Source organism: Corylus avellana, chromosome 2, assembly GCF_965113065.1.
Source record: "Corylus avellana chromosome 2, dhCorAvel1.hap1.2, whole genome shotgun sequence".
NCBI classification, from domain to species: domain Eukaryota; kingdom Viridiplantae; phylum Streptophyta; class Magnoliopsida; order Fagales; family Betulaceae; genus Corylus; species Corylus avellana.
The window spans coordinates 24,003,689-24,015,187 of NC_142491.1; the positions used below are offsets into that span (position 1 = coordinate 24,003,689).

The following is an 11,499-nucleotide window of genomic DNA, read 5'->3' on the forward strand; positions in this document are numbered from 1 at the left end:
ATTTGCTCCATGTCTTTGATTTCGAGGAATATACTTGACTTGTGACGATTAATAGTTTTTCAGATTTAATTTGCCTTCCTATGCATTAACTTTGATAATGCTTAGATGGACGATACCTTATTTTGGTTAAAATTGGGTAATTGCTAGTAACCCTATCAGGCTGGCCAAGGCTAGTTTAGGGGGGTGTTACATCTTATTTGTGCATTTCCAAAATTAATGTTCTTAAAATTATCACTAAAAGTTCATTTTTTGTCACTAAAAAAATGAGGTCGCTTTCAAAATTATAATTTGATCGAAATTCAATAGTGATTAATTACAAATTTAATGATGATTTTAAGAGCCACATCATCCTAAAAGGGACACAAAATAAACTATTAAACTTGTAAGATTACTCGAACGAAAACATCCATTGGAACGGGCTGTCAGTGCATGAGAAATAGAACTAAAATCTATACACAAAGATGGCTCTTCACCTATTTAAAAGGTCCAATTGTTTATGATCGATCCAAAACCAGAGGACGATACATAATTTACATCCCTCCATAAAAGACAAACTGGCCCATGATCCACCTTATAAACGAATCCACAATTGAGATCCTATAACCCGATGACCGGTGACCGTACTTCCAAGTCACCAGAACATTTGCCAGCTCATCAACGTCCAGGTGCATCCTCTTGGAATCTACCCGTCCCCGTCAAACCCACGCATATATATATATATATATATATATATAATTTTTTGTTTTTTGTTTTTTGTTTTTTGATATTCCATTGGAATAACAACAATCGTTCGACTCGAACCACAAACATCTTCGACAACCCTAATTCCTGTGGCTGTTCATCAGATTCTCTAGGGTTTTAATTTGGTGTTTCCGCGATGGATTTGACGCAACCACAGTCGAATCTCTCTCTAGGGTTTTCATCACATGCATCGCCACCCCACCGTACCCAAATCTCCGACGACTCCATCACCCTCCAGCTCGACTCCAGCCTCCGCGACGCCACGCCCACCCACCAACCGCTCCCACCCTTTCCCCTCCAGTTGCTCGAACCCCAAACGCCCACCGAGAAGCCCGCTGAAAACGGCTCCTTTTTAGACGCAGAATCGGCCGACGACGATGGCGTCGAGGAAATCCGCCTTCTCGGTCACTCCATGTGCCTCAAGCGCCGCCGAGACAGGGAATCGTCGTCCTCGTCGATTTCGGCGCCGAGTTCGTATTCAAAGAGGGCGGTCTCTGTCGAACCCGACCTTGAGGCGCGGCGGAGTGCGGTGCGGTCGTGGGGCGACGCGGCTCTGCGCGTGGCGGACCCCGATGTGTTCGAGATAATGGAGAAGGAGAAAGAGAGGCAATTCAAAGGGATCGAATTGATTGCTTCCGAGAATTTCGTTTGCCGGGCCGTAATGGAAGCGCTCGGAAGCCACTTGACCAACAAATACTCGGAAGGAATGCCCGGCGCGCGATACTACGGCGGGAACCAATACATCGACGAGATAGAAACGCTGTGTTGCGAGCGCGCATTGGAGGCGTTCGGGCTTGATTCGGATAATTGGGGCGTGAATGTGCAGCCTTATTCGTGCACGTCTGCGAATTTCGCTGTATACACGGGGTTGTTGCTTCCTGGGGATCGGATAATGGGGTTGGATACGCCGTCCGGAGGGAATACGAGTCATGGGTACTACACGCCCAATGGGAGGAAGGTTTCTGGGGCGTCGATTTTCTTTGAGAGTCTGCCGTATAAGGTAAACCCGCAAACGGGGTATATCGATTTCGATAAGCTTGAGGAGAGGGCGCTGGATTTTCGTCCCAAGATATTGATTTGTGGGGGGAGCTCGTATCCTCGGGAATGGGATTATGCGAGGTTTAGGCAGATTGCGGATAAGTGTGGCGCAGTACTCCTGTGTGATATGGCTCAAATAAGCGGCATTGTTGCGGCTAAGGTTGTGTGAATTTCACTGTCCGTGGTTATGTTATTGCCTAGATGCTTGCTTGCTTGCTTTGTGTGTGTGCGCGTGTAATTATGTCTTGTTGACTTTGTGCCTGTGCATTTGTAGAGTAATGGTTATTTGATGTCATCTAACTGAATTTTTGCCCTTTTGTTCTTCTTTTTTTTTTTTTTTTTTCAATTTTTTTTTTTAATTTTTAATTTTTAATTTTTAATTTTATTATTATTATTATTATTATTATTATTATTTTTTTTTTTTGAGTAATGTGGTATTGGCAGTTATAAAGTGAAAACTACTTATGAAAATTTGAAATTTGGAATCTCCTTAGTTTGGTTGGCTAGACAATCTTTAAATCCACTTTCATTTCCCTCGAAAAGATCATGTTTATTTTGATGAATCATTTGTAATCCTCTGGCTGTGACCGGATAGGATGGTCAGATTGGTGCATGAGGAGGAATGTTGTGCCTCGAGGAACCAAAAAAGAATTTTTAATTATTAGTTCATGAATAGTTTAGAAGGTTCCATAATGTGATTGTTCTGATGAGAAGGTGTTGGCGTTGTACTTGATTTTTAAGCTCGGATCTGTCTTCCAAGGGGTTCTTAATGATACATATTGAAAAAAAAAGTGTATCTTGCCATGTAGTAACTGTACAAGATGCAATTGTCTAATTGTGTATCTTGTCATGTAGTGACTGTACTAGATGCAACTGTCTAAATTTTTTTTACAAGGTAGGAAATTAGAGTTCATAGGCAGTAATTCAGAAATTGGCGGTAAGGGGGAAAGATCAAGTCTTGTTTAAAGGACAAAGTGTTTGTGGAAGAAATGCATCTTTTGTTTGCCACAAGTTCTAATGCTGGATCCACTAGTTCTTGAAGGGAAGGTAATGCTACCCAAGATAGAAGACATGCTATTTTGTGATGCAGAATGCCCTTTCAATGTGTCCACAGTACATTTGGGTAGTCATGGTCCAATAATCTAGAATTTGAAATATTTTCTGCAATGTTGTTGGCTGGATGAGATCAACAATTTTCTCTTTCTTTCTCTCAGCAATATAAGTAGTCAAAGAGGACAATGTAGTATAGCTTCCCACAGACGTCTTAGTTTGGGCTACTACTGCAACAGGCTTTAGTACATATGACAGATATTGTAGAACTTAACTATGTGGTATGTATGTTCTTTGGGTCAATCATAATTTTATAGCTCAACCTACTCGTTACAAGACTTTTGTGCTAAATTACCAATGGGCTCTTGTGCTGTTAGTTTTATTTGCTGCCCTTTTAAAGGATTTGGGATTTTGTTTCTCATCAAGATGTCTCCTTGCTTTTGCCTGTGGTGGTTGTGGTAGGCTTTGATGGGTGGGGTGGCATGTGGGGAGTAACACTGTGTCTCAACTAGCCGAAAAGGAATGTTACGTTTGGTAATTGGCATAGTATAATTAGACAATTTTTTGCCGATGCAGGATTGGTGTGTAAGATATTTATGTTGGTGTTATCGTTGACCTTGCTCTTTTTATTTTGAGTTTATCCACCTTCTTGGCATTAAAACATATTTCATGTCTGTATAATTGTTGTATCCAAAATCTTTTGGCTATTAGAGACATTGTTGTTTTAATGATACATTATATAATTTGCACATGAGGACAGTTTTTAACAGTATCCTTGCACTTGTTATTCTGAAATAAATTAAATTTTGTCATTCAACTAAATTTAAGATCACTATTTTTTTTGAATGCGACTATTTTGAAACCTTTGTAGTGTTTTCTGGAAAAAGTAACTTATATGTGAGTTAAATCCATCCACAAAATGTTCCCTTTTAACATGTCTGGATTTTCTTTTACAGGAATGTGTTAACCCCTTTGACTACTGTGACATTGTCACCTCGACAACTCATAAAAGTCTTCGAGGTCCTAGGGGAGGTATAATTTTCTATAGAAAGGGTTCAAAGCCAAGGAAGAGAGGAATGCTCTTGAGTCAAGGAGACGAAAGTGACCAATATGATTTTGAGGAAAGGATAAACTTTGCTGTGTTTCCATCATTGCAAGGTGGACCACACAATAATCATATCGCTGCTCTCGCCATAGCCTTAAAACAGGTTGCTACATCTGAGTACAAGACATATATGCAACAGGTGAAGAAAAATGCTCGGGCTCTAGCGTCTGCTTTATTGAGAAGAAAATGCAGGTTGGTTACAGGTGGCACAGACAACCATTTGTTACTTTGGGATCTAAGGCCTTTTGGATTAACAGGTATAGTATTATTATATCTATATGAGGCAAGCTGGCACATTACTTTTTTGCATATAAAGTTATCTTCCTAGAATTCTAAGAATTTTTGCTTTCACCTAGTTAAATTTTATATGTTATGATGCATGGCTGCTCAAAGGCTTCAAATGATCGGAAGAGAATTGGTTTGGGGTGGTTGGTAGTGGAATTTAAGTTTAAAATTTTCTTTTGCTGACTAGGGTAGTGATGCTTTAACTATACACTAGTTTTCAAAAAAGATGTTTGAAAAGTGGTTGTGGAGGTTTGGCCTTGAAATGGTCTTTGGAGGAAAAATGTTTGTTGGAGGTATTTGGGGGACTGGGTTTCTTTGGTTTTATCTGACAACAGTGAATTAGGGTATAGTGTTGTTTTGACATGATGTTTGAATTGGAGATTCTTACTTGAAACTTCAATCTTTAGGGTGCTTCAATGGAAGACTTGCTAGATTGTTGGGGGTGGTTATGCATTGGAGTGTTGCCTTTCGTAGAAACTTGTATGTTGGGGGTGGTTATGTGCTAGAGTGTTTCCTTTCATAGAAACTTGAATGGTTGATAAGTTCAGGTGGCTGAGGCTATATGTCATAAACTAAATTTGGTAGAAGTGAAAATGATGTAGCTTGATAATGTGGGAAAATTTGTCAAAAAAAAAAAAAAAAAAAAAAAGATAATGTGGGATGGAGAATGAAGAGATGGATGTCTTAGGTAGAGGCTTTTCTTCCACCTCCTGTCTTTTAGCATCTGAAGCAAATCCATTCATTGTTTATAACTAAAATCAATAAAGGATTCGAGAAATACATCATTAACACTTTTCCCTGCCAGCCCTTTTAACTTTTTGAAGTAGAATTCCTTCTCACACTAACTTCATTGAAAGGCTGGTTTGTGCTTGCTATTATAATAGGATACAAATTTTGTTTTTCATCAGTTAAATAATTGACCAAATAATATGGTTCACATTTTCTTCTTCTATGATTATTCATTTTCCGTACCTGAGACACGTTCCTATTCTGAACTCTCTTGAGCATCTTCTAATCCTCCTATTCTGTATTTTTGTAATTTTTAAAATTTTTTACAGGTAAAAATTATGAGAAAGTCTGCGAGATGTGTCACATAACTCTCAATAAAATTGCCATTTTCGGTGACAATGGAACCATCACTCCTGGAGGAGTAAGGATTGGTATGTGAACATGTCATAGAGTTCAAGCTGTAAATTTTTTAAGCTTAGCAAGCGTATCTCAAGGGACACTGGTTTTATAATAGCTTTTCCTGTTAATGCTGTCAGGTACCCCTGCTATGACAACTAGAGGTTGTCTAGAGAGTGATTTTGAGACAATGGCTGAATTCCTTCTTAGAGCTGCACAGATTGCTAGTGCAGTGCAGCGAGAGCATGGGAAGTTGCAAAAGACTTTTCTGAAGGGTCTCCAAAGTAACAAGGACATTGTTGAGCTCCGGACCAGAGTCGAAACTTTTGCCACACAGTTTGCAATGCCAGGTTTTGACATTTGAATGGGGTTCTGGAGTTGCAGCATATCATATGAAAGGTCACCAACATACCAGGTGACATTTGAAGCGGCTCTTGAACTACTACATCCTTTTCCTTTTATACCTGACAGGCCTCTGCTACTCATGGTAACTGGCACGTCCTCTGATTGCCCTTGTGCTCTGGGATGGCACCTCTGCAATTATTTTGACAAAGGTTTATGCCGTCGCCAGCCTTTTGCCAACTAAAGTGTCACTGGGTCGGATTTGGCTTAGGTACTGTAAAAAAAAAAAAACTACAGTAAATATGCTGTAATTTTTTTAACGGTCTAGATTTACTTTCAAGTTCTTTATTAGAAAGAGAGAAATTAAATACAGACCGTCGAAAAAACTACAACATATGTGCTGTAGTTTTTGTAAAGCACCTTAGCCACATCCCTGTCATGGTTGGTTCAGAGATTTTGCCGTTGTTGAGGATTATTTTGATAGTTAATGCTTCTTGCTGTTTTGATAAAATGGTAGCTCCAAACATCTGAGCCATGAATGAGCATGGTGCCTGCTGTCAAAACAGAGATCAAATTTTGGTGGAGAGCCTGCAGGATACTCTCTGAACTTATTATGTGTAAATTGAAGCCCCAAATTCTTTTCACTGTTGTTTGATACAGCCTGCTGCGCAATGTTGGGTCAATAATTCTTTGATCCCCTTTACATTGTCCTATTATTTTGCTAAATAATCTCATTGATGTACTTCATACTGATTTTCCAATCATTCTTTCAATACCCAATGTACATAACTCGATTGACAACCTTTTGAAAATGCTGAGAAAGATTTTTATTTTTGTGATGAATGAAAATTTTTAAACAACAGAAGAAAACGAAGTACCTCTAGTAGAATCCTACTGGAACTCAAGGGAACACAGCAAGCCAATCTTTTGGGAAAGCCAACACAACAAAGAAACAAATCCGGAAGGAAACTATACAATCCTTAAGGATAAGGATCCTGTTCCTAAAAAGAGAGCAGCTATTTATCATTCTCTGACTTAACTTTTTTGAAAACCAACTATTAGGTTTGTAGGATTTGCATTATACCCATGTGGGTCTACCAGATCCAATGGGAAGAACGGCATTTACACTTTTTCTCCTACAAATGCCATTCATTTTAACAAACCCAATACAAATATGCATCACAATTCACAGGTACAACAACTAAGAAAAGCATAAAAAAACCCCCACCATGTATTCAAAAGCAGGATGCTCATAATTTCATTATGAGGAAAGGACGAAGGCATTATTACAAATAAGAGAGTAAAAGGGAAAAAGAAAAAGAAAAAGAAAATTGAAGTAATCACAATGTGCAGGAAACGTGTCAGTAGGTGGTGTTAGGGACACATTAGGGGGAGGGACTTCCCATCATCAACTACAGCAACTCAACACCATTGCTTTCATCTCAAACCAAACAAGAATCAGACAAAAGCTTCATGCCTTCATTGAGATACAAAAACTGCTTTTTGAATTTCTAATAAAGCAAACCTAGGAATCTCTCTCTCTATGTTGTCCAATCACCCCACTTTTTCCATCATTGTTTTACACTAAAATGATTAGTCAATTTGCTATCACAACTCTTTGGAATCTCTATAAAATTGCAAAAGATACGATACAGAAATCTTTGCACCATTACAGGGTGCAAAATCTTTCTTGACTAAGAAAAATCATGCAATGACAAGAAGCTCTTACGAATCTTAATTCTTGCTTCATTTTCCTCTCCCACTCAAGTGCTACTGGATTTTTCTAACTGTTTAGTTCATGTTGACAAGGACTTCTACTTCATGAAGAGTAGTGCTACTTGCACCGATCACATGTTAGCTTGCTTTCCACACTCCACATTATTGCTACAAAGGGATTTTAAGTTTGCGCACGCAGCAAATGAACGAGGAAAAGGATTTACGGCAATTACCTATTTGAATTGCTAACAATTTGGAGACCTCATACGGGACGCATTTGCTTGGATAGGTGGTCGGGCAATCCATATGAAGTCCCTCACATTATTTACTCCAATTATGAGTAGGTAATTGTTATGAATCCTTATCCAATATACAGTTCAAATAGCACGGAGTAATTCTATCAACAAAATAGCTTGACAGATGCTACTTATTCTTGTTAGGCTATGTGGAGCTTGGTTTGCCCCTGACTTAATTTGACGTTGAAAGTGCTATGGTTTAAATGCGATTTTTTTTTTTTTTCGAGGCTTAGTCCATGGAGTGGACCTAGTTGAGGGTCGTATTTAAAGTTGCTTCTAACTTTAGGGTTTTGTACAGATGTAATTAATGCCTCCTGTATTGTTTCTCAAGAAATAGTGAAACCTTGCTAAAACTCTATAGACATAGCTCATAGTGGTAAACTACGTAATTAAATATCTGTATTTATGATTACTTGTTTTTGCGTTCTTCTTATTTTTGCATCTCATTGGTTTTGAGAATATGATAGATTTCTTGACAATTCTTGCCCCAAGATCTATTAGAGGCTTGCCAAGTATAGTCATTGAAATGTATAGAAAAAATTAGATAGTGATTAACTTAATCAAATTGCTTGAAGTGAATTTTAAACAAAGAAAGTATTATGTCTAAACTTGATTAAAGGTGAACTGAGCAACTGAGTAGGACAGGTTGAAAAGAAGGTACGAAGCTGACCCACATATGAAATAAGGAATAATTTTCCTTAATAATTAAGAAACATCATTGTCACATATGTTTTTCAGATTGTCTTGTGGACAGGTAGCAAAATCCACCTTTATTTTTACCAAAACATAAAGATCCCTTTTCATGGTAATAGTTTCTTTTTAGCTTGACAAGTCAATTTTATTGTTGCTTTATGACAATTTACCATCCTTCTGAGCTCACTTCCTACCTGATTCCTTATCTCCTTCTCTCTTAAAAACCTTTATCTAGTATATTGCTGTTTTCTGGAAAAGCTCTGTGATATTCCAATTCCCTCCTCTCATTTTCTAACATGTTCAATAAATGCATACTTTAAGTGCACGTGGCAGTTTGTCTTCGCGTTGTGTTTAGTTCCGTCCATATATATATATAAAAGATTATATGGGTCAACCTTAAACGTGTCAAACCTCTCAACCCTAACGTAGCTTGTATCGGGTTCGTGAGTTGTGACAAAAATTACTATTAGTTATGATTAACGTATCTTGCACATAATTTTAACCTTAACAATTGGTCAAATATAAAATTGGGAAGAAGTAATCCCATAATTAAAGTGGTGAAAGTACTATAATAACAAATTAATAGTAATAGCTGTCATATGGGAAAAGATAGAGAGAGAGAAGAAAATAAAAAGTGGTTTTTTAATCTCTCAAACTGTTTGACAGAAATTGTGAAGAACTTCATTATCTGTGATTTCTGGTGCTGTGGGATAAACATGAAGCATCGTTTTTCACATCATTTTATATTATCTTCTCCACCCCAAAGGAGAAGAATCTGAGGAACCTTGGAGTAGGAATATCTTGCTTTCCATTCAAGCTACTGCCTGTCTTTATATTCTTCTTGTTTCTTACCTTGGGATAGTAATATTGCTTTTCTTCTAAGCAAGAATCATATTCTCTTTCCTTCAGAATTTTCCTTTTATGGGTTTCCCTGGAAAAAATCTCTCTTAAAGCTTCAACTGATCTACTATAGCTTGAAGGCAAAGTAACTTCAAGATAGAAAATATATTTCTTTTTAAAAAAAAACCCAAAAAAAAAAACCAAAATAAAAATGGAGCATAAGTAAAATGAAAGAGAGAGAGAGGAAGATCAGATGGACGGGTGAGACCACGGCAATTTTAGCAAAGAGGAGTGCTACACATATTCTAAGTGTTCGCTTCAAATAACGATTTTTAATGTCACGTCAGGGGAGCGAGCACTTGGGAGTATGCGTAATATTTCTCTTTAGAAAAATGAATTTTCTACCTTTTTCTTTGAACCCTTTTCTTCCTCAAGCTAGGGCTGCACATATCCAGACTTTCTTTCTCTACCTATTAGTGCACATGTCCAAAAGCTTCTTCCTCCATTCAACTATTTCATCAAAAAAATCATCAAGCTGCCCAATCATAGTCTCCACCCCACATCTCAAAGACCCAAAGCAACTCTTCAACCTATCAATCGTTTCTTGTATATCAACCTCAGCTTCATACTCCAAAAATCTCTCCATTACACCTTTAAGCTCTTCCATGGCCGTCTTCGCTTCCCGGAACTCGTAAAGCATAATTCCCGGCTGCCCTTCAATCTGGCCAATCTCATTTGCAACTCTTTGCTGCAATCTTGTGACTGAAACCATAAAAGTTGAGCCAAATACAGGATGCCCCTCGTAGCCGCCTTGAAGAAAGCCTGATGGAGGCCAACAATATACAAGTCCACAGAGCAAGATCATCAAAAGCAATGAGCTAATACTCCTCATTGCAGAAAGAACCCCTCGAAAACCATTGAACCCATTGAACTTTGATATCGTGGAGGTGTTTTGATCATTGAAACATAGTGATAGTGGTTGAATTCTTGTTTCCATCATGCTCCTGTTATCCTCTTCCAATGCTAAGATTTCTCTTTGGCAACCACTTATTGCTCGGATTACCTACGCATATATCAGACACTCAGAATACATATAAATCATGTTAAATTATTGATTAAACAATTAAATTTATTTATTTTTATGTATTAGAGCAGAGATCTTGATAAGTTCAAACCCTAACTTCATAGTTTATCTCTAATTTCAATTAACTATTTCACATACTTATACTGTGAGGGAGAGTGCTAAAGTATTGATTAAATAATTAAATTTACTGTCAAATTACCTATACATAATGAAACTTCACTGATACTTAAATGATGATATAAATTGCAGAAAAGAAAGAACAAGAGTTAACTTTTAGTGCCATATCATCCTAGTCGTACAACAGTCATGTGTAGCAGTTTACTGAATAGTATTACTCATCGGAGAAAAAATACTTGTGCACATCACTCTGATGAGTACTTGAGATAGGGTTTTATGAAGTTTACCGACCTGACGAGAGAGCTGAGGGCTAAGGTGGTGAAAACTATCGAGGGAGGATTCGATATTGGCGGCAGCAGAGTAATAGTTTTCCATGCCGGCGGCGCCGGATTTAAGGACTTGACATGCTTCCCAGAGCCGGGAGCTTTCATCCATGTACTCGTCCAGCCATTTTTCACCCACAGGCAACTGAAGCTTATGAACCAAAATGGTTAGCTGGGAATGAAAAGATCTGAGGGAGGAAAGCACCTTCTGAAGGAATTGGATTGACATGAAATCATGGGAGAGCAAGGATTGGTCGAGCTCGTCGAGGCCTTGGTTGAGAAAGTTGTAGAAGCCACTGACAGAAGAGGTGGTGGTGCATGAGGGATCCATGATGGGAGGTGAAGAAAGAATAGAAAAGAAAGAGAGGGTGATATGGTGGGTGGGTGGGGGGGGAGAAAAAGATGATGGAGATTGATGGGTATTTATAGTATAAGAAGAAGAAAACAAAGAAGAAATTAATGGGAAAAAAGTGGGAGAGCTCAAGAGCTCAGGGTTTCTATAGTGAAAAGCATTGTTGGGTGCAATTATGGGTGTTTCCTATAGAGTGGAGGGGATGATTGGGAATCTGCCGTTTCATTGTTAAATGGGAAGTTAGTAAAAAAGAAATAAATATAAAAAAAAGTTAGAGAGAGAGAGAGAGATCTCAAAATTTTCTTATTTATTTATTTATTGTATTTGACCTTTTTCTTTATTTTCTTTTAGTGTGTGTTTTTGTTTTTGGAGTCCCAAAGGGGTCAGAATCA

The 11,499-nt window shown here is 38.0% G+C and overlaps 2 protein-coding genes across 3 annotated transcripts; one reads left to right on the forward strand and one right to left on the reverse strand.

The window, feature by feature from the left end:
• Window positions 1–764: 764 nt before the first annotated feature.
• On the forward strand, window positions 765–6,437 carry LOC132177390 (serine hydroxymethyltransferase 7). Of its 2 annotated transcripts, XR_009439752.2 has the most exons (5): window positions 765–1,939; window positions 3,786–4,191; window positions 5,278–5,379; window positions 5,485–5,759; window positions 6,204–6,437. XR_009439752.2 is itself a non-coding variant. In XM_059589680.2 (4 exons), exons 1-4 carry the CDS (start codon window positions 878–880, stop codon window positions 5,706–5,708), a joined length of 1,794 nt encoding a protein of 597 aa, XP_059445663.1. In that variant the 5' UTR covers window positions 765–877; the 3' UTR covers window positions 5,709–6,437. The 2 variants fall into 2 exon arrangements, 1 of the variants encoding a protein (XP_059445663.1); XM_059589680.2 differs by having other exon boundaries at window positions 5,485–6,437.
• A 3,256-nt stretch (window positions 6,438–9,693) lies between these two features.
• LOC132170995 (uncharacterized) lies at window positions 9,694–11,086 on the reverse strand. The gene is made up of 2 exons (XM_059582182.2): window positions 10,724–11,086; window positions 9,694–10,294 (listed from the first exon to the last, which is right to left on the reverse strand). Exons 1-2 carry the CDS (start codon window positions 11,084–11,086, stop codon window positions 9,698–9,700), a joined length of 960 nt encoding a protein of 319 aa, XP_059438165.2. The 3' UTR covers window positions 9,694–9,697.
• Window positions 11,087–11,499: the final 413 nt, after the last annotated feature.